This window comes from Lepisosteus platostomus, chromosome 15 (genome assembly GCF_059453375.1).
Source record: "Lepisosteus platostomus isolate fLepPlt1 chromosome 15, fLepPlt1.hap1, whole genome shotgun sequence".
NCBI lineage: Eukaryota > Metazoa > Chordata > Actinopteri > Semionotiformes > Lepisosteidae > Lepisosteus > Lepisosteus platostomus.
The window spans coordinates 22,097,183-22,120,725 of record NC_142625.1 but is presented as its reverse complement, the minus strand read 5'-3'; the positions used below and the strand labels follow the sequence as shown (position 1 = coordinate 22,120,725).

General features: G+C 37.1%; 2 protein-coding genes across 3 annotated transcripts in view; one reads left to right on the top strand and one right to left on the bottom strand.

Annotated features, from left to right (window-relative positions):
- The first annotated feature begins 73 nt into the window (after window positions 1-73).
- Window positions 74-23,543, top strand: part of dnajc5aa (DnaJ (Hsp40) homolog, subfamily C, member 5aa) — a 31,346-nt gene continuing 7,876 nt past the window's right edge. Inside the window, exons 1-5 of one of the 2 annotated variants that reach the window (XM_088608316.1) lie at window positions 74-221; window positions 880-939; window positions 20,143-20,271; window positions 21,938-22,151; window positions 22,783-22,954. In XM_088608316.1, coding sequence (XP_088464442.1) covers window positions 20,162-20,271; window positions 21,938-22,151; window positions 22,783-22,954 — 496 coding nt within the window. In that variant the 5' untranslated portion in view covers window positions 74-221; window positions 880-939; window positions 20,143-20,161. Of the gene's footprint in view, window positions 222-879; window positions 940-6,533; window positions 6,746-20,142; window positions 20,272-21,937; window positions 22,152-22,782; window positions 22,955-23,543 lie in introns of those variants that run through there. The other variant, XM_088608315.1, reaches the window with a different exon arrangement.
- On the bottom strand, window positions 2,339-6,208 carry LOC148648246 (glucose-induced degradation protein 8-B homolog). Its single transcript, XM_088608314.1, has 5 exons — window positions 5,920-6,208; window positions 5,009-5,144; window positions 4,397-4,593; window positions 3,710-3,907; window positions 2,339-3,397 (listed from the first exon to the last, which is right to left on the bottom strand). The coding sequence occupies exons 1-5, from the start codon at window positions 6,067-6,069 to the stop codon at window positions 3,224-3,226; spliced, it is 855 nt and encodes a 284-aa protein (XP_088464440.1). The 5' UTR covers window positions 6,070-6,208; the 3' UTR covers window positions 2,339-3,223.

The window sequence follows — 23,543 nt, the reverse complement described above, 5'->3', positions numbered from 1 at the left end:
ACGCACCTCTTCCTGCCAGCAGATTCAATCAGGAAGTAAAAGCATTGAGGCTCTCTCGAAACGCCGAGGTGTTCTTCCGAAAGCGCCGCACTGTGCTGCTTTCTCGCCCTGTATCACAGGAATCCTGTAGCTCAGGCTGAAACGTCCTTCACCATAATGACTGTGCAATGAGAAAGTGTCGTTCGCAATTCACGGTTTCGGGAGAAAAAAAAAAGAGCTCCGTAAGTGAAATCTTAGTCTTATGTCTAAACTAAAAGAAACCAAACCGGCCTGCCTATATGTTTTCCCGGATGGATAATAAATTAATTTCTCGAGGTTATAATTTTTTATAATTACGGATTGTCTGCTGCGAGTATTGCAATATCAGACAAATCAATACATATAGAGGAGATGTCCCCCGTTTTCTTTTAATTCCAAGGAAAAATATTGTGTACAGGTCTAAATGTGGTAACTGCAGACCTGCAAAGTCCGTCTGTCATAACTCGGCTCCTTTTGATATCCAGGTGAAACACGCATCAGGCGTGTAGAACAGATGTTTTCTGTGTTTTGTGCGGATTTATTCGTGTTTGTTCGAACAATTTACAAAATAGGTGAGCACGGTTCATCTACATGTAAATCCGTAAATTACTAATTAGTAAAACGTCACTGGGAATGGTTGGCAGTACTTTTCCCTTCATGCAAATCCCAACAACTCATGTGCAGTGATTTTAAAAACAGGTGTTCGCCTCCATGTCTAAGGTGTAAAATAATGGGCGAATGATCTTTGATATCGTATTCTTTTAAGTTAATGTAAGATTAAATCATCATGTACTAATCTCATATAGCAAGCACGTTTTTCAAATTTTATGGTGACGACAGCAGGGCTTCCTTCTCTTCCAGAATTCCTCATCCCTGGAGAGCATCCGTCTTGATTGTCTTGGACCTTACTGTTTCTGAAAAGTAAGGAACGCAGTAAGCTATTGATGAAATTTACAACTATTCTGTTTAAATAAACGGACACTAAACAACCTGCTTTATTGGTCATATTGTCTAGAAATATGATCACATCTGAAATTTAAAAAAGTGTTAAAACTACATATGCTAAATGAGTAAACGTTTATTAAGCAGGTGGGTGCTACAGTAAACAGAACTGCTCAATTTACTGTGGGAACAGAACTGTTTTCACATTGGGACAGATACTGTAACTGTTTTAATCATTGAATTGAAAGTAGTCCTTTTATTGTTTGGTCTAATTTACTATGTTTGTTTAGTGACTGTTTTAAAAGAAACACATTTTTTAATTTTCTTGAATTTCCAGTTCAAATCAAAAGTATTTGCAAACAAAGCATTCGTTTTTCTCTGATTTGGCCTGCTTAGATTTATGCTTACACTGCTGTAGACATACACAGAAACACACTTTCAGACCCAATGCAAACCTTACCACTTTAAGGATGATGTGGCCATGATCTTCCAGTAGAAAACTATGGAGCTTATGTGCATTTTCTGTTTCATATGTTCTGTGTATGAAATGATAAAATGTTTCACAGCATTTGTGATATAAAATGCATCATATTGGTGTGTCTGTGCAAACATTGCATTTGAGTACCTGCAGACCAAAGATTAGAAATTGTGGCTGCACATGTTGCTGGCAGCAACATCACAATATGAAGTCTCTAGCTCATTTAGGGCCTGTCCAGCCTTTGTCACTACATTCTAGCACAACTGACAAGAAGCATCTATGATTAAGAAGATCAATGATCTATGCTCAACACAGACACAGCCAAGAATGTTTCAGCCCAACAACAGGATTGTCAGATTATACCGGGTAGGCACCACGTTTTGCATTGTATCCCCACTGTATGGCTGCTAAGAACCGAACATCACGGAAAAGACCTATAAACACGATTTTAGTTATGAGAAAGATCAAATGTTCTTGTTAGAACCTTGTTTATATGAAATATAAGTCAAGAACCTAACTGTACTGTCTTGATTACTTTGAATATAGGATTACAGTCCCCAAGCCCAGGTACTTTTATATGGATACACCCCTTGTTCCACAAAGTTTGTAAAGGTTAGGGATTTTTCACCTAAACATACACTTGATCGGGTTTCAGCAATATAATGTAAATGTTTTTAGTTTACTATTAATGAATCAGTTTTGTTTTTTTCTTTTAATACTGTTGAAAAATAGTATAGTCATCTTTTATAGTTAGGTAATAGTGACTACATGTAATAAGTGTGGCATTTTTCTACTATCCAAATACAACTGAACATGAGGTACAGTATCTTAAAACATATTAATAAAATGTTAACGATAGGGTGTCAAAAAGTGAGATTAAATTCACCACTCTTGGTTCACTTGTTTCAAAAGAATCATTTATTTAACATTTTTAAACCCGATTGCAAAAACCTTTGTTACTTAGTGGGATGATTATATTCTCTGTAATCACAATCTGTTTCTATACAATAAAATCTATGATGAAATGAACAGTGATTTCCTGCAATATAGAAAGTATTACAATGCATTGACAACTTATGAACATTTATTGGGCATAAGTTTCCCTAGTACCCTTTTATAACAAATATTACAAAAAGAGACAACCGTGCATGCTTATGTTCAGCAAAAAGCAAACAAGTAATAAAAATTATTTTGAGTTAAATGAATGGCAATGTTTGTATGCCTTACCTTTAGTAGTTCACAGCTCATTAAGATTGCTTATTTTAATAAACTATTAACAGTTCTGACTAAAGTCGACAGATTACTGCCATTCATGTATTACATGAGATGTGATCTTACCAGGCAGAGCATTTCAATTTTAAAAGATTAATCCAATCCCTTATTTAGGGGCCTAATTTAGGCTTAAAATACATGTATACTGTATGTACACACCCTCATCTCCATACTCCATAATTTGATAAAGTATATTGGCTTTTAAACCACGTATTTAAAAAAGCAATGTTCAACAAAACAAAAGAGTGGTTTATAAAGGATAACATCTTTCCTTAACTTTAATGTGCAGTTAAAGTTTCAACTGTTGAATTTCAGTGTCTGAAAATGTAGTTTTTGGCCTAGTATCTGGTATATCACTTTAAAATTCAACAATCTAGTTTGCACAATCAATTTATTAAGTTCGGTCATAAGCAAAAATAATAATATATGGTCCAGTCACAGACTGATTATAAATAAGAGGAAAAGCATAGGTGTCCTTTTAGTCCCTATAGTTCACACACACCAGTCTGCAGTTTACTTGGGATCTTCAATTGTTCCCTTGCTGAGGTCAGTCATTTTCGGGTATTTCACTTTCTTCTGGTCTAGTTCATTTTGAGCCCATAGTAGCAACTTCAGCAGTTTTGCAAGTTTTGGTGTTGACTCCCGGTTTTCATAATCTAACACAGCCTGATTTACTTCGCTCCACACCTCCAAGGAAAAAGACACAAAAACATGTCAAGTTTAAAAATTACAAGAACTCGGTTACTTACCCCACTGAAATCCAGCCGAGAACCTTTATGTGGAGTAAGGGGTACATCCCAATTCCCCCCTCAACATTATAAATTGAAGTACACAGATTATAAAAACAGTAACCAACATTCAACTTTATAACAGAGTAGTGGAAGAAGCCCCAATTCAAACTCACACTTCTGCATTTGCTTATGGTTTATCACAATGCAAGCGTGAACTCACAGCTCAGAAGGCAAGGCGGGGTGGGTAGATGTAGACGTGTCCTCTTACCTTCTGGCGCTGCATCATGTTCAGCAGGTCCCCGAAAGGCGAGTCCTCGGGGTTGTCGAAGGCGAGCAATGCCAGAGTGCGCTCCATCTCCGTCAGGCACTCCCGGCTCTCCTCGCCCTGCTCCGCCAGCTGCGTCTGCGCAAACTCCAGCGCTGCCTCCGTCTCCCGCTGGCGGATCAGCTCGATCAGGTGCTGTTGCTGGGAATTCACGGGAGGTCAACGCTAAATGTTACGTTCAATTCCACGTTACCCCCAGTGATTGCTGTACAGCCGGTGAATCCACTTTTGAACGGCCAGAATTTGTGGATTTTCAGAAAACTTTATTCGGCGTGTTATGATCAATCACCAAAATGCCTCGACTACAAAAATGTACAGTAGTGTTGTAATCAATTTATATTAAAATTTAACATGAATCCCGTACTCACAAGCATCTTGTTAAAAACTTCCCAAGAAGAATGTAAAATTGCTTTTTCAAATTACACAACGTATGTTTAAGTCTTACATATACCTTTTTGACTACTTTTAAATTGTTAAAAAGGATCTGAGTATCACACCATACTGCTCCAAAAAGATTGACTTTTTAATGAACAAATGTCAAGCGCTGCAACAAATCATTCTGGTTCGACCCATTTTGAAGACCATCTTTTGAAAACCTTACTCCTAATAGTCAGTGTTGGGCAGTTTTACCTGCAGATGAAAGTAGAGATAGCGATTTGTGTCTAAAAGTTCTGGGTGAAGGCTGTTAATGAGTGCAATAGCTTCTTGAATTTGCCCTTTGAGAATCATCTCCCGAATCTTTATCCGCTCGTCCAAGGAGTCCAAATCTATGCTTGGCTCAATTCCAGATTCCATTCTGAACTTCTCTGCTGCTTCCTTAAACCCTTCTACAAAATGGGAAAAAAAAACATGATTTAGATTTCCAGAGCATAAAGAACCTACCTAAATGTTTCAGCATACTAGGCAAGAAAGGTCAACATGCACAATCTATACAGTACACAAATGACTAACCTGGTAAGGAATTAGACTTCTTTATCAAAATATTTCCATTTGGACATTGCAGTTCTGCTTTTCTTTTACATACAACAATAAAAGTAAAGTGTCTTGTTAAGTAACCTAAAATTTACCTTGAATGTCCAAAACAAGGAGAAAATAAGATTGCATAAAGATAAACATGACATTTAGCAAGGCACAGATATGATAACTTCATGGTAGAGTAACATGTATCCAAATGACTTACTGTATACACATGTTTATTTTCTAAACATTGGTTAATAATTCTCAACAAACTGAAACATTTACCTGTTACTAAATAATTCATGATTAGTCGATTCATGTCCGCTCTCTGAATGTGTACATTATTGAGTTTGTCCATCCACTCATCTTTAGTTATATCCTCTGGCTTTTCTGCATAACTCATCATGAATACTCTGAAAAACTGAAAAAGTTGTATTATTAAACAAATGAAACACTTTTCGTCTACAACAATATGCAAGGTAATACAATTGTGCACAAAAATCTATATTTAGGATTGAGATCATGCAAAATATGAAGTTTGGAAACATCCCCCCAACAAACACGATTGGTAATCACAGTAGCGTCAACTGGAAATAAACTGATGCAGGTCCACATTGTTGAACACAAACGTTGATCCGCATTTAAACGCGCTCACACTCAAACTGCTTTATTTGCGACCCTTTTGACAGTAGTATTCCCAAGTTGAGACAGTAAAAGCAAACTTTTCAGGGATTCGGTAAAACTGTACACCACCAGTCAAGGAAGGACAGCCGACGAGTAGGACTGTTAGGGTTGGTAAATCGGAAAGCTGCAATCATGAAACGTACCATCAAAATATCCGAAAACAGCTCGTCTTGGAGAAGGAAAAAACTTCCCAGCTTATGACCGGGAGTTTACGCGACATAAACATAATGCGACATCTCTCTTGATTGGAAAGCAAATTCTCTCCTCGCAACAACAACGGGACAATCAAAAATGCCAAGCACTCAAAACATTGAGGCCTTAGACAAGAGGAAAAACATTGGAGCCTTCAGCATCACACAAAACAACGCCGCAGAGCGTCTGACTTCAACCGAGCTCGAAACACCCGGGCATGAGCGACAGACAAACGCGGAATGTACGCCTGTTCTCGGTGCACACATCTGTCCCCGGCTCCTTTTTCCCCGAACAGTAAAACAAGTTAATTAAATTGATACCTGTAATATGCTGCTCTTCCTCCGCAGCTGTGAGAGCAGGGCCACAGGGAAAACACGCGAGAACTGGTCTCCTCTCCCTCCCCCCTCGAACGAGACTTCACTGACGCCCTCGTGCGATTCGTCAGCTGGAGCAACACATCGTGACGCCATGTTTATTTATTAATTTGACGGGCCGTTGTACATTTTCAGTTTTTTTTTATAACGTAGTGGTTATAGATTTGGAAAGTTTTCGTCATACCGGTTGAGGTGCATATTCAAAATGTTGAGGGTAAACGTAAAAAGAAAAAAACGTTTTTTAGCCTGTTCAGAAAACGAACAAAAATTGTTTCCAACTGGGTAGTTTTGAACTAGTTTCTATCCGCATTTATACCCCAGAGAGATGAAGGTATACTCTCCGGGTTACACCGATTATTTAAGTCCATAGTATTGTCTATCACACAATTTAAAACAATATCAACCATAATTTTTAGTTTCAGTTTTGTATTTCAACATTTCATGATATTTAGCGACCACAAACTTGTTGTTATGATGAATATTAAGTTTAAGGAAGCTGCAGTCTTAAAGATTTTAAATGCGTATTGCATTGCTTTCTGATACATAAAACTCCGCGTTCGTGTGTAATGTGTGCGCGCTTTTGACCGCCTTCAGTCCTTACACCGCCCACTTTTACATCCTCGGCAACGCGCACGCTAATGCGCGAACGGGCACGGAGAGAGCTGCTGCAGCCGCCTGTGTGTGCATTTTGGAGATGCGATCGTAATAAATAGCATTGACTAAGGTAGATACTGAATACACTAATACAGCCCACCGAGACCGAGAAAAAAAGGTAAGAAAGGGCGCCGGTTGTCTCATGCAATGCCATTGAACTTTATTAATTTATTATATTAGTCTATTCACTGTCCTTGGATTAATGCTGACTGTGGTTTTGCCTAGTAGTAGTATAGTAACCAATATGGATGCTGCCGCTGTTTTTGATGCAGCACTGAGATTAGCAGTTTTAAATCCGGCCTGTCAACCGATGCAGAAGAATCCGAGTAATCCGTCTGACAGGTTTTCAGTTTTACTCTGTCTTTTCCTTTTTTTCCCACACCACAATAACACACATTTAGTTGTTCTGTTACTGATCTTAATTATGTTGGGAATCTAGAAACCTCCATTGTGCCGATGTTACAATAAATCAGCGAGTCATTCACTATTCACCATTCACTTTAACGTGAATAATGTTACTGCTTGAATGCTTCAGTGACTGTCAGAATGTGTCAATTTCAAAGATCATTAATCTGTGATTCCGGTGTGTTTCTGATTGTATTAAAAGCAGTGTATTTTTATTGCTGATATGCCAGACGTGGGCAATGGCAATATTCGACTTAATCCTAGGCCATATATTCCATTTATCACTGTAAATGTATGTATATTGTATATTTAAGTGAGTTTAAAGCTGAAGAATACAGTTCTTATACATTTAATTTCATAAATGTATATTTAAATTGAACCCAAATGGGTCTCAGTCTATCTAACCAGCTGTCTCAGGGGAGAATCATTGATGCTTGTGGAATTTTAGTTAACTGTGAGTTAGTGGTCATTCCCTGATCTGATGTCAGCTTTTTATATCCAGCCTTCCAGTAATTCATTTTCCCATCAAGAGAACACAATTTTATTTACCAAAGACTCATTTATCACCCATAGTGAAATGATACGATTTATGAGGCTTCATGCGTGTTTTTGGCAACAGCAGGACTCTGCCAGGTTGAACTCGGAGCATTTGCATTAAAATTATAGTTCTGTAGTCACTTCAAATAAAGAATTGTAAACATTACATTGATTCCATGTGTTGTAATTAAGGACGTTTACCAGGGAGCCATTTTTTTAAGCAAGGCTAACCTCTATCTTGAGTACTCATTGGCTGCTGAATTACGAGATATCCTGCGGGGGGTGGGGTGAGGAATTCAATTCAGACATTCAAATAAAGTTTAAATACTTCTTAAAAATGGTTTAAATGGCTTGTCTATTTATAATGGTAAAACTAAAGTCATCGTTAATTTCATCCATGGATGAAATTAACAAAAAATACTTTGTTTAATAAACATTTGCAGAATGAATAGGTCTTTAAATGATAGTCCTTTTTAATGAAGCTTTTTATTAGCACCTTTCCTCCAGTGAGCCAATAATGTTTTGCCACCCTGAACTAAAACAACACCACTATTGCTGGTGTCAGAATGAGTCACTGCAGGTCTCAAGATTTGTATGCGAAGGGTGGGCTGAAGATATGACTTCAGTTACAATCAAAGACATATTAAAGAGATATTAATTGTGCTGTTATTGTGTAGGCTCATGCACTGCTGAAAAGCACTTCAGAATCCTTAGTATCTTCATAAATGGAAGATACATGAATGTTAGAGCCGTTTATTCAGTGATAAGATGGTATGCCTTTGTTTTTTAACTAAGCACCATCTTCAGATACATTCCACAAAGTCATTTAATTACACCATTTTAATAGCCATTTTATTTTATTTGAAAATCAGCAACTCATGGGACACTAAATGAATCTCTAGGAGAAAAGCGATATAAGAGGACTAAAATGGGTACAGATCTTACGAAGGAGAAATTAAATAATTCTAACTCTAAACTCAGATTTCTTAAGCCTTATTCCATTTCCTAGCCCTTCCATGTTAATGTTTCTAAAATAAACATTTCAGTTTTGAAAGATGGTATAGGGCGTAAGTTGTGATCTCCATCTCTTACTTGGTGCTGAAAAAAAAGTTGTGTATGTGGGATTTCTGATTGGTCATCAGTACATTTTCAGTGGATTTCATTTAACCAAAGACATGTTCTTTGACTTGACATGTATTGATGAATAAGTGACGAGTAATAGGTTTATTCCATGCTGAAAAGAGAAGAAAGAAAACACAATGTTTCGGCCGTGGAGCCTTCTTCAGGTGAATTGCTCACACCTGAAGAAGGCTCCATGGCCAAAATGTTGTGTTTTCTTTCTTCTCTTTTCAGCATGGAATAAACCTATTACTTGTTCCTTAGCAGCCTACGCACTACCCACCTGAACTACTTAATGAATAAGTAGCAAATATGTAGCTCTGTACCATTGAAATAGATCTCTCAAATTTCCATGCACATTTTCTTATTACCTTCAAACATAATTAAGTGTTTGTTTCCTTGTCCGAAGCCCTGATAATTCAATACTACCTTCTGGCACTTTTGCCTGCCCCATATGGAGTACTGAGAATGAAACCAAGGTGGAAGTTCCCAGTATCATGTGATCGGTCACATGATCACATGATCGATCACATGATAGAGGTATGAAGTAGTTTCACTTTGTGCTGGGACTAACTTATATTTACTTTATTTCATAAAGTAGACAAAAATGTTTCATTCATTTTATTTCAATTTCCCTACTCTGCTTGCATTTTCTTGTTTACTTGCTGTCAGTTAATTTTACGCTACAGCCTATTTTTTGTAGTTCTGGAGAAGAATGAGGAATTGAATCATTTCAAACTGCAATTGAAGTTCGAATTACAGAATATAAATAGGTTTTATAATTGAAGTTTTCTATGGGTTTTTTTTCTTTTACACTGAAGAATTTGATTGGTACAAATTTTACCTTTGATTTTTTTCTGCCTAATCTTTACAGAACTCCAGTCATTTTAATATAGTATAGAGTTAAATTACAGGTATATACCTACCTTTAATAATCTTAGGTTGTTTAGCTCCTGGTTGATACATTGCAGATTCAGTGATATTTTCCTTTTGTTGTGGATGCAGTTTGCAGTGCATCCCACAGCAAATGCACTTTCGGAAAAGCAGAATTGATGCTTGCCTCCATTAGCTAATTAATTAAAGTGATTTGGGTGCTATTAAATCTCATGCAGTCCTTTATAGTCCTTTTGGTGTCTGTGATCAATGAATGTACCAGAAGCTTGATTCTGGGGTGACACAAGTTGGGCTTTGTGGTACTAGAAAATAATATTCAGTGCTCTCTCTTTGGGGAGTTATGACAGTTATCTGACTCAGGGTATAACATGCTTTTTTGTTGTGACTATGGCATCATTAGTAACATGATGGTTGTTAGACTGATGCCAAGCTGGATTTGGGTTAAGACTTTTTATGTGACTAGCAGAATGATCCTTAGAGAAAGGGAGTACTATAAAGTAGTACTAATTCCATCTGAATTAGAGATTTCCTCATGAATGAGTTTCCAATCTACCCTGAGTGCACACTCAGGTAAGGTAACAGACCTTTCCAGTTGCCTTAATGCAATAAGCAGTATTTGTTAAAGTGTGTACGTCAGTATGAAGGCATCAGCACTAGAAGAAATGTAACTTTGGGGAACAAAATGAAAATCCAGTATGTGTTCAATCATGTTTTATATTTTTGGAAGAAAATGAATCCATGAAGTTATTATTCTCCACATGCTTGCACATTTGTTCTCTTTGCATTCCCCCCCTCTAAAAAATCTCTCGGGCATATTTCGAGTGTTCAGCTGTCGTCTGAGGATCTCTACAGACAGGTGACCAAATCTCTGCTTAGCCTGGGATTTTCTTTCTCCTTTGGAAACCGTAGGGGAAAAAGTGAAATCTGAAGAGCACTGCGTTCTTTTAAGTTCTTGTCTCAGCTAAAGCATTTCTTTCTCCATGGAGTTTTGGTTTATTAAGATAGCTTGTGCGATGCACATAGTACTGACTAACTACTTAGTCAAGAGAGTTTTGCTCCTTAGTAGAATGGGTTACTAATTTGTGGAACATTTTCTTAGTGACTGTGCTAAGAAAAGCTTGAAGTAAAATAGACATGGAAAACAAAAGGAAGGTGAAGATCAGTATGCATTGGAGTTGTCTGTCTTATTGAACTACTAGTTATGCAGGAAGCTGTTGCTGGGAATTGCACCATACAGTACCATTGTGGAAGGTGTAAACAAGAAATGCAGTTTTCTGTCAGGAAATGAATAACAAAAATAAGGATCAAATAAAAATGGAGCTTGAAGTGGAAATATTCCAAAATGAGGTGGTTCTGCATGTGCACGCTCTTCCTTTTCTGCTAAACATATTGTGCTCAATTTAGCCTGCAATGCTAATGCTAGCTAGCAATGCAATGCAATGCTAGCCTGCAAGTTAGCCTGCAGAGAGAGTTCAAATTAACTAACTCCACCTAGCACTAAAACACACTGAAAGAGAATTTAAAGGAAACAGATGTTGGGTATTAAATGTTTTTTTGTCACTGAAAAGCATTAGTGCACCTGTATGGAGAGTGAAAGCAGCTGTATGTACAGTACCTGTAGGGCATAATGAAGTTATCATATTACAGTGTATTGATTGAAATTGAGGGTAACCTACAGTTTAACTAGAGGGTTAATAGGTTTTAGTGGAAACACTTTCATTCAAGACCAACATGTTGAAGTCTGTTATCCTGTTTTTATAGTAAGCATTTACTCGTACCATAATGCTTATTTTATGACTGCTTGTGATAGGAGAATAGATCATTCATACAAGACAATACTTAAGCTAATGTTATAGATTAAGTATAACTGGTGTAGTTTTCAGTTTACACATGAATAAGACCTGGATTTTTAGAGCTGTTGCATTTATTGGTATGTTTCTTTAATATTGTAAATCCCTGATCAGTTGGGATTAATTGGGACTGACATTTTTGTATGAAAATGTGCAGAATTAGGAGCCTCATATAATGTTATTATTAAAATGCAATGTTAAATTATACTGCAGGTGTATGTTCTTTATGCTGTGATCACCACTTAGTGATTAAGTCAAATGAGAGAACAACAGACTCAAACGTTGCCTTAGCCCTGTAATACACTGTATTAATGTGCCAGTGTTGTTTATAATATCCATCTCTTAAAACATTACATTGGTCTTTGTATTTGTAAAGACTAGGTGACTGTTTCACTTGTTGATTCTCTTGCTGTTGAAGTGCTAGATTAATCACTGTAACTATGCAGTTAACATTTTGCCATCAACAAAGAAACCTGCAGTTCATTGGGTGGTATAATTTTTCAATATTTTAAGGTGCCTGCTTTTTCAAGAGGTATTTAAAAGTGAGGATTCACAGAGGATACATGAAATACAAGTGTAGCTTAAATTACGTGATCTTTGAAAAAATATGGATCTGTCTATTTAAATCATCTTCCTTTCCTCAGATTTTGTTTACTAATGTGTACTTTGTAAAGGATGAGTGTTATACTATGGTTGCACTTTTTAAAGACACCTTAAAATGTGCACTGTGCATGTGAAAATGTGAAAAATATAGTTTGACATTTCTGCTGCATATATATGCTTTCTGTATTAAAGGTTCCTTTCATTAGGTCTGTAATTAACTACATTTAAAAACATATCTTCAGAATTGTCCATTTTGAAATGGTGGGAGCTCTTAATATTTCAATAAAGATGTTAAAGATATGCTTAGCCAAAGTAGGTACTGCCCATTTCACACCTCTGTAACTGAAAGTGAAAGAAGTATCGTTTTAGGGTTTGGATCCCAGTTGTCAAATATCAAAAGTATTTGATGCATTGACATTTTGTTTTGCTAAAAATCTTTCACACAATAAACAAAACAGACTTAACTTAAATTTACTTAGATAAAGGTTTCCTCTAAATAATTTAAATTCAAGCCATTTATATTGTCACTTGAGAAAAAAAAAACTAAAAGTCTACATCAGATGCCTCTTTAATATTGTTTTAATAAAAAAATAGTGTCTGTACTGCATTGTTTATTCAAAAGCAAAGCAAAATGTTTATGGACTGTCGTATAAACTAAAAAATCCTGCAAGCTTTATATAGCCTACAAAAGTGTTCTGTATAATACAAATACAAAATTATCAAAAAGGTTTTCATACTTGCAGTTTTAAAAGTATCATGAATGAAACATGCTTTTGGTGAAACATCCCTTTTTAGTGACCAAAAAGCATAAGACTCAATATTAAACTTCTCAGTTCATTCCAATACTGACTCTTGAGCGTTCAATGCAAACTGGCATCAGAAGAAATCAGAACATTTAAGGGCAGGAGCACTAATCAATGCATTGATTCATTGGTGCACCACTAAGTACTTGCCTACAGGGTTAATGAGCAACAGCCTTAAATAACATACTTGTGAAAAAAGGGAAGACAAGCGCAATGACTCTTTGCATCATCATCTTTGTGTCATCATCTTTGCGTCATGCAATCATTCTTTGTGTTCAGTCCTGTTTTCGAAACTTCAGATCATAAGATTGTGACTGTGGTGGAGCTTATCTTCGCCCTCGAGGAAGCTGGGAGGGAGGGGAATGAGAGGTGAATGACTGTGTGTGTGTGGAAATGGCAAACACTGAGTTAACCACCAGTAACCGCAGTGTCTCAAGGCATATTCCAGCATTCCCCCAACGGTTAGATCATCTCTTCTTCACAGCACCTCCAACTGGAGCATTTATCCACTTTTAACAGAAGCTGTGATTATTGAAATACAAGCTATCCCTTTTTTGGGAGAAGTTGCTTGATCTCATGGTAGCTACAGACAACAAGACCTGTCACAGGATAACGGTCAGATCTTATTAATGAGGCAACACTTGCAAATTTGCTAAATAAAGGGTCGCTAGTCTCTGTAAGAGACACTTTCTGCTTAGGCTGGCTCATACATCTAATGGTTCACGATGCTGCCGTTGCAACTCTAGTTTGAAAGAATCTCTCATGCGTTTTAAGAAAAATAGTTGTAAGTTTTGTTTCGTTTGTAGTCTCGATGACCACAAATTAAGGTTGGTAGTAGTTATGATGAGGTATATAGATGTGTATATACTGTATGTTTGGTATTTAGATGTATAATTCCAGAATTAGCCTGTGCACAGAATGCATGCAGTAATTCATCCTACTTGTGAATACAGTGTAGATGCATGGCTTGGCCTGGTCAGTAATGGAATAGGAGACATGTAAGTGCTAGTGATGGACCAGTAGGTAGTGCTCCTCCCTGTGAACCAGAATTTCCAAAACCAGTGACTGAATACATTGGTATGTAGGAGATGTCATCCACTGGATGAGATGTTAAACCAAGGTTTTGACAACTTGGTCTTTAACATTCCTGTGACATTTTGCAAAAGTGTAAAAATGAAAGAGCAGCTTTAAACTCGGGCAAATGAACCCTGACAGGAAGTCTGGAAAAGAAATAAAAGGTAATCAGGTCTTTGTTATTATGTGGCTGTTTTTTTTATGTCGTGGACAGAGTGTTTTATTTCAGCAGCTGTAATGGAGCATACTGAGGCATGATAGCCTGGTTTGTATGTGAGATCATATCTGTAATGGTCATTACTTTATTGACAACAGACTTTGCAAACACAGAAGTTTAATCTATTTAACAGCACAGTCAGGGTGTATCTTCTGTGCAAATAAGAATGGAGAAAAAAGGGCACCTCTCAGAACGTATTGCCAGGGTAACTGCTTTCTACTTATCCTCCTGTAATTACTCACTTGTATCATTCCCTGCTAACACCAGATGGCGAGATACCTTGTGCTCTCAAGAAAGTAACAGGCGATAAATGCATTATAGTGCTACTAAATATGGAAGGAGAATGTAATCATTTTATTCCAAAGATTATTTGTTCTTTTCTAAAGTAGAATGTTCTGTAATACATACATAATTCATTTCAGAAAGAGGAAAAGGGTGCTTCAGACATCCTAGTCCGTGTTAATCTATGCAACACCAGGCAGAACACACTGTGACCAGCAGGTAGGATTATCTAGCGCAGGCTGAGCATCATGAGGAAACAGAATCTTGCAGTCATGGTGTTATTGTTGTGATATTTCTGCAGTTATGTGGCTGTATGCTGCAAGGCATCAGTTCAGTGTCGTCCGCTGCAATAACAGTCCTAAATCAGGTCATAAAAGGGACCTACTGTAGGGAAATGAGGATTAGACATGAACTGGTATGATTTTAGTAGACTGTTGTTTCACAGTTTAAGCAGCACAATTAATAATGGATTCACATAGTTAAAATTACTTTAATTTTTCATTACTGTTTTATAATGCTATTAATATTAATAATTAATACTGAAGGCAGGTGTTCCTCTGTTGATCACATATATTAAATTGAACTTACACTCTTGAAACTCTTTTTCTCTTGAATAGACATTCTGAAGTCATCAATCACTTTTCATTTGAGAATTTGTAAATGATCCTTATTTAAAAGTTGCATCTAAAAACAAAAACATAGTGGGGGGAAAAAGCTGCATAAAATGTCATGTAAGTGGATTTCCAGTTACTCATGCACTGTAGGTGGTCCAAGCTGTCTTTTGTACTTGCCAGTTGCTGTTGTCTTTAATTTTTTTGTTTTCACCAGCTGCAGCAGACCTACAGGATTTCACACAGAACTCCATAGCATCTAGAGGAGGGGGTTTTGCACGAAATAGAAAAAAACATTTAAAGAGCAGAGAAGGCCATTTAATTTGGAGTAGAAGGAAGTGAAAAAGAGTGGTAAGGGGGTGTGGATTGCAGTCTGCTGCCAAGAGATTACATCAAAGAGAGATCAGTTGCTTTAATGAAGAAGCCCAGCAGCTTGGGAGTGTTTGTCCAGTTAAGAAGGGCACATATGGATCATAGAAAAGCAGGCTGTGTCTTTGTTGTGGAATGGTCAATAAGCTGATCAGAGCACCTTATTGTAATTATAAAGTACTGATTAATGGTACTACAATGGCATTTGAATTTGCATGTGTTGAAAACAAGCAAGTAGCATTATTTAAAAGAATTAACGTAATAAAAAGCTCATGGAAGGCTGCCATGTGGAAGACATTTGTATTTAAGACTGTATGACCCTGGATGTTAACATACAACACTTATTAGATTAAAGGAAACCTGATTCGACCTGGAGCAAGCTTAATACTGCCTCCATCTGAGGAACAATGCAACCAGATTCAGGATTTATTAACAGAACACTTTTTAGTTCTGTTTTGCTCAAATTGTTGACAGATTGAAATACCAAGTGTGAGGCAGGAATTACTGAAAATTAAAATCCTTTTGATTAAACCTTTGCCTCTTGTATACATAATGGTGTTTTTCTCAGTTTTGCTTCATAAATCTTAAAATGCACTTTTGAATGTCTCACAGTATTGTTGAAAATAAGGGTGATTTACTGATCCTTAGTGCCAGAATTGGCCACCTAATTAAAATAATATAGTCCAGAATTAGAGCTGATAACGATCTATGAAACCGGTGGTTTAAGCCATTATTAATAGTTACCTACAAGGGACCTTTAAAAAATAGTATTCCTAACCTTGTGCAGTGATTCCGTGAAATATAGGGACCTTTTAAAAGAAATTAAACCAATAACCCTGAGGTTTGATGGTACTTAAAGGTGCTTCATTGAGCTCTGATGTCACAGGCAATTGCCATGGCTACGTCAAAGCAATTACAGAGAAAAGTCAATGAATGTGAAACTAAGGTCAGTTCAATTCCCCCATGTAACCCTACTTGTCCAGACTGATCAGATGTGTGCATCAGAGTCATTGGTCTTACTTTGGTGACAGATGTTTTTAGGTTGTATAGCAGAGGTAACCAACCCTGGTCCTGGAGAGCCCCAGTCTAGAAGGTTTTAGAAATGACCATTAAATCACCAGACATGAAGTAATTTTGTGATCAGTTAATCAGGAGATTATTTGACTTTAGAGTACTTTAGAGTTTGGTTTGGGACCAAAATCTCAAATGTCTTTGTTCCCATTTTTTGCAAATAAGTAAACTGTAAATTGATTGGGGGTCTCCAGGATCAGGATAGCAGACCACTGTAGCACTGAGCTGGCTGACACGTTCTGGTTCTCATAAACAGTACTCATACATTATAGTTGTACTGAAATGCAATGGCATGTTTTTACAGGGATTCTTTACATAGCTCCAAGGGAGTCGTATTTGGCAGCAACATTAGCAACCATTTTTGTACTTTAACCTGCTGATTTTTTTAATAGATGTTCTTATTTTCAGTGAGTCCTGAAGCAATATGATGTTGTAGGGTACATACCATACAGTAATTGCACATACAATTGCATAGCACTCCTGCAATATTTGCGTAATTCGCATTATCTTCTTTTTTTGTTTCTTGGATGCCTGTACAAGGACATTTGTAGATCCATCCCCAGCTGCCCTCCCATACATGATTTTGATGCATGCGGAGCAGGGAGATGGGAGCAGACCCAGAGCGGAGCTGGTGGACAGCAATCGTAATTTCTTTGCTCTGACTTCTAATGACTCCTGTGCGCGGCACCTTTCCGTTGTATACAACATGACAGTGCAAATTCTCAGAACTTATTTCAAGAAAGGGATGGGTTTTTGTGCTTCCCCAAAAAGCATATTTTAATGCCTTACATAAATACAATGGCCTGGCTCTAAATGGCTGAGATTTCAAGAGCCCTCCATCATGTGTGTAAGTACAGGTCTCATTTCAGTTGTCATGCTGGAGATCTGGGTAAGTGAAAAGAGGTTGCTGTTAGAGATTTAGCTTGTCCATATGGTGCAGAGGGAAAGCCGCTGCATTGCAGGGCTGTTGTAGTCAGGGAAGCTCGAGGAGTAATCAGGCTTAATAACCCACCAGAGCTGCCGAGATCTGGCAGCAATAAAAGGACCTTGAAAGAGCAGCACTGGCTGTTTTTGTAAAGGAAATTCAGTTCAGTTTATTTGTTATATGCATAAGTGCAATGAAATACTTATTTGTATGTATTCTTCAACAAGAACATATTAAGGAAACACCAAACACAAACACAGAACAGCAGCAGCAACAGCGAAATTAAATAACATCATTTCAAAATTTTAGCACTAGATATACTGCTATCAATCCAAGAGAACTTCCTACCAAACAGTACTATTTCCATCACATATTAGGTTATGTGTAGTATATTTCCCATTCTATAGCCAAAAATGTTTGTTTTTTTAAATTAGAATGAGCCTTGGTAGATTTTAAAGGAAAGTAAAGGTTTATTCCATGCTTAAAAAGAAGGAAAGAAACACAACATTTTGGCTATGGAGCCTTCTTCAGGTGTGAGATTTCATGCTAAAGACTTTATACTTAGATTTTATGCTAAAGTAACTTATGTGTGACTTCTTATTTTTTTATCAATTTTATGTTTCTGTGAATGTGGGTCAAACAGGCCTTTGTATTTCGTATTTGAAGGTTGTGACATTTACTCAATGTTATCGCATATGTGTTAAAAACGCAACAAATGAGTATTGGAGCCATTAGCATTTGTTGTGTTTTTAATACCTGTCAGTTTTTAAGTAGTTTGCTTCATTTAAGTCAGCCTTTCTAATTGTTCAGTGCATATTTTTGATATTTTTTTGCATATTGATCAAATGGATGGTTACAGGTTTTCATCACTATGTATCTGTGATTCTATTGAGCTGATGGAAAATTTGTTAGAAATTGGCATTGTCAGGCATGATTTGACTTGAATCAGATTTTGTGATTGAAATTGCTTATGATATTGCTAAACCTGTATTGCTAAAACTACTTTCTATTACAAACACAAAAGCTCTGAATATCGAAGAGAAGGAGGATGATTTCCGCTTCCCCCAATTATTTGAAGATTGCAGCATGTCACTGCAGTTACGCAGAGCTAGCAGGACACTGAAGCCCTGTTGCTTTAGCTGCTTTAAAACTCATGGCTGCACATGTCTGCAGTTCAGAAATAACTCATCACAGATCCTGCTCTGTGTAGTCAGGCTAATCTGTTAATGTTTCTTGACAAGCTGTCAGATTATACATCAGGATAGTGTTCCTGCACACTTCCAGTAATGCAGAGGGAGAAGAGGCTGTTAGGTTTCTTGTGATAATTGAGCTGTTGATAAATGTGGTCATTTGATTCAGTGCCACATTGATTGCATAGGTATAGTGACTTCAGATGCCTTGGAAACCCAGTGCAGTAATTTTAATCTTTTGTATCAGTGATGGAATAGGGGGTAGCACTGTGTGTTATGGATTGCTGTACTTAATTTCTTAAACACAGGAATAAACTGATTTCAATTTTTTCATTTTTAAATGTTCTGTTGGCTGTTAAAGTTTTGTATTAGGTTTGCAGTTATTTTCAGAACTACACACATTCAGGACTGTGAGCTAAAATGAAGCCTTTGATATGTAGTGATTCTCATCTATCAATGTTCAACATGCGTAGCTCATACATACAATAGCTTTTTGGTAAAAGAATAAGGGAGCTAATTCTTAATTGACAAGTTGAGGAGAGACTGCATACAATTCTTTTTGGTGGAAAAAGTATGCTTTAACTAGGGTGTTTCTGAAACCAAAATCTTGAGTGTAGAAAAAAGTCTAAAGGAGCAAGCAGATCAATTACATGCTTCAATTAGCACTGGTGATTAAGGACCCAGTTTGAATGAAAACTAGCAGACACAGCAGTCTCTCAGGAGATGAGAACCACTTTTATATATAATACAGCTGAGGGAGGTTTATCAAACCTTTTACTTTGTAAAAAAAAAATGTTTGAGCACCATTTTGTATTCTTTTGTGGCCATTATCTAAAATTGATATTTTCCAGATATATCTATGGCATGTATGTAATGTATATACAGTGCTTCACAAAAGTATGCACTCACTTTCCCAAATTGTCCCATTTTGTTTAATTCCAAATGAAGTTTCACTTTTTTTTAAAGAAATATTTTTGAAACTTGAATACCCACACAGAACATTGTGCCCTGTTCTGTTTAACTGGTGAGATTTATAGATTACAGTGCATACATTTGGCTATGTGAACAGTCTGCTTTTATGGTGTAGCACAATTCCAAATATGGTTAGTCTTTCTAAATACAGTTAATCTTTCTGTTTTCCATATTTCAGTATTGTGTTTGTGTGCTGTGTAATTATTCACCACCCATCAGTGGTGATCTGTCATTCAAATGAAACACGTGCTACTAGCTCGAAATTATACAGCAATCTGCATGTGTGAATTCACTTGGCTGTCGTGTACTGCCAATTATGAAAGCCTTTGAAATGTCAGATTTTTTTTCAGAAATCCTGTAAAGTGGGAAAATGTGTGATGCTGAGCTTTATGCGTTTTCAGGTTTTTCATTTGGTCCCAGTCAATTTATTGATTTTTGTGTTTCCTAGGTATTCACAAAAGCAATATTTTAAGCATAATTAATTGCGTTTGCCAGACGTCATGACTCGGGCTGTGTTTTGTTTTTCTCTGTCTAAGGCCTTAATTTCAGCTGCTCCCTTACAGCCTAGTGATGTGGTAACTTGTTGTCTCCAGGTTGCCCAGGAAGTAAAAGATGGCAGAGCAGCAGAGGCAGCGATCCCTGTCCACATCTGGGGAGACTCTCTATCATGTCCTTGGCATCGACAAAAATGCCACACCAGACGACATCAAGAAATCTTACAGGTAAACTGCTTTGCCCCTTTACACCTGGCTCAGGTGTGCATTTCTTATGCTGTGCCTGGTTCACTTTTACACAAGCTATTGAATTTTGTAAACAAATTCTCTGAGGGCAGGAGGCTGTGAATATTTTCTATTACATTTGTCGATTCTAGACAAATGTGCTTTTTCTGTAAAACCAATAAATAGCTTTTGGTTACTTATTGCGGTATAGTAATTGCTTTCAGTTACTTCAACACCTTGTTTTCTATTATAGTGTAATATGATGCAGTTTAATTGCCCTAATTCTTAAGATACAGCAGAATTAATAAACTAATAGAAGAATAATTCATTTCCTGGCATTGAGTATTGCGGTTCCTTTTTTGTGGTTTTAGCCTATAATGCACTGGAGGCATTTCAGTGCTTTTACAGAGTGCTAGGCATATTTCTAACAACTTCTCTAAACAGAATCTCTCCAGCTCCTTCTGCTTGCCCAGCATTCACTTGTAAAGAGCTTAGTGCAGGTTGCATCAAATACATACAGGTCAGGTGACTTTAAGATTATACGTTATTGTTAGTATAACCATCCAGAATGTTAATCTTGTTCTACCCAAGGGATTTAATTTTGTGTTTACAATAAAATGGCAATTTCCTATCAAATTAAAAGGAAGGAGAAATTCTAGTGCAAAAACAAGCGCCTTAAGCACATTTCCTCAAATGTCAACAAGTGTTTTCTTTTGCTTCTTTAGTCTGTCTTTCTGCTTCTTCTTTTTATGAAAATGTGTTTGATCGGTTTTAAAGTGTTGGAAACATGAGAGTAACCTCAGACAAAGTGACCTCAGTACATACTTCTTAAGAGATATATTGCAGACCATTTAATTTTCTCAGTGTAGCATAAAAAACAGCATAAATTCTTTTATTTTGCTCAGTTTAAATGGCAGTTTATAGATGCATGTTACAACATTTTAAAATAATGCAGTTTTAATGCATAACTAAATTTCTTGTGATGCAGGGTAGATTTAGACTACAGGACAACTAATGCACCTGAAGCTCAGTCTGCTGCCTCAAAAAATCTGTGGCAATTGGGAAAAGGAGAAAAGAATAACCATAATATAAAGCATATGCAGTAAAATAGCACAAATATTTCTTGCTGCACAGCTGTGCTTTTTTTCTTAATTTAATATTGAATTTGTACTGAAGTCCACAAGAGGGAGACACTGGACTGGTTTGGTAACTGTCCGTCTTGTGTGCCTTTACCTAGAAACAGCAAAAGCTGGAAGTCGCATTTTGTTTGTCATTTCGTGGCAGTATTAACTCATAAACTTTTGTTGTTTTTTTGTTCAAACTAAGGAAGCTTACTGAGTAAAGCACCAGTATTTGTGTTAAAACATTGCAGCTATGTCAATACTAATATTGAAACTAATAAATAGTTTCAAAATACTTCCAGCAGTTGTGTTACTAGCCATCTAAACTTCTGGTTATTGCACATACACAAGATCTGTACATGAAAGGTGTAGGGTTTATTTTAAAACATACATGTACCAAAGGTTTCAGCAGTTACTTGGATCCCTGGAGCAAAACTCTTGATTTCCTCTTTCACTTATTTCTGATTTTACCCACACTTGCACTTAGATTTGACTTTTATGTAATTTTGTGTAGTGGAGGTGAAATAAAGGGGAATGATTTCACACAGGAAACTTGCACTGAAGTATCACCCTGACAAGAATCCAGACAACCCAGAAGCTGCAGAAAAGTTTAAAGAGATCAACAACGCCCATGCGATCCTGAACGACCCCACAAAGCGCAACATCTACGACAAGTACGGCTCTCTGGGGCTGTACGTGGCAGAGCAGTTTGGGGAGGAGAATGTCAATACGTACTTTGTGCTGTCCAGCTGGTGGGCAAAGGTAAGACAAGCCAGGGCCATGCTATTGTCAGCACTCATGCGGTAAATTAAATTGTTCAGTTTAATTGAAGGAGTGGCAGCCAATGTTCACATGTGCGTCTGTGCGTCATGTGCTCATTCATTAGACTGCAGATCTGGGGTTTTGTTTAAAGATTACAGTTGGGACCAGTTTCACCTATTTGCAGCATTTTATAAAGAATCAATCATCTCCGGAGAATGCAGAATTTTTAAATCATAGTACATTTCTAAGTGGAATTTGGTCAGGAACAGAATGCTGCTCACTTATAAGGCTCTACATGGCTTGGCGCCATAGTACCATTCTGACCTTTTATCTTCATATTTCCCCACTTCTCAGCCTTCGTTTGTCTTCCCTCAACTCTTTCAAATCCAGGCGCAAAACCTTCTTTAGAAAGGCTTTTATTTAATTGATGTCTGTTTGCCCCTTTCTTCTATTACATTATAAACCCTTCTGTTTATCTGTGATAATTTTATCTCCAGTGTTTGTTGCTATTTTAATTTTGAACTTTTCTGTAAAACTGTTATATAAAATTATTATTATTATAAGTGTGTGGACGACTGTCTGTCACGCTGCAGTAGCCTCTTACAGCGCACCTCGTGCTCTCGCCCTGCAGGCCCTGTTCGTGTTCTGCGGCCTGATAACAGGCTGCTACTTCTGCTGCTGCCTGTGCTGCTGCTGTAACTGCTGCTGTGGGAAGTGTAAACCCAAACCTCCCGAGGGCGAGGAGCACGAGTTCTACGTCTCCCCGGAAGACCTGGAAGCACAGCTACAGTCTGACGAGAGAGGTGAGGTGAAGACCAGGCAGGCTCTGAGCCGCTGACTCCTGCGCTGTGGTCATTCTTTAAAAAGGAACAAGAGCTTTCCCACGAATGAGAGAGAGATTTTAGAGCACCAGGGCTGACTTTTTTACTGGCTCTAATTTACTGTATACTGGCTCTAATAATTTTTGCGGGTGAAGTCCATCTAGTTTTCTATTCAGCTTCAGTTTATTTTCAGAAAACATCCTTTATATAGCTTTCTTTCTTGCCAAATAAAATAGATTGTAGTAGTGGCCAGGACCATTGTGATCTTACATTTCTTCACTTCCTTTATTTTGACTCATTTCCCAAAGCAAAGTCTTGTTTGAATATTATCTGTCTAAAATCTGGATTCACCTTTTCCCATATATGTAGTCATACTTCAGGCTGGTTGTAATTTTCATATTATTCAATTACTAAACTCTAACATAACACAATGATTTTTCATTGTTTCATCTGTTGCTAATATAGTTGTGTTGCTGATTTTACTCTGTTCTTCTTTTTTGTTGGTGTTCTGACTAGTTTGGCCTTTTTGAATTGTGAATCTTTTAAATAATATATGTTTATATATCAGATG

What these genes read in the sequence shown, in the direction of transcription:
- LOC148648246 (XM_088608314.1), bottom strand. Translation starts at nt 6,069, where the DNA reads ATGGCGTCACGATGTGTTGCTCCAGCTGACGAATCGCACGAGGGCGTC. An exon ending in GGAAGAGCAGCATATTACAG is followed by an intron (nt 5,145 to 5,919) that starts GTATCAATTTAA and finishes CAACTTTTTCAG; the next exon opens with TTTTTCAGAGTATTCATGAT. An exon ending in ACATGATGCAGCGCCAGAAG is followed by an intron (nt 3,398 to 3,709) that starts GTAAGAGGACAC and finishes TTTTCCTTGGAG; the next exon opens with GTGTGGAGCGAAGTAAATCA.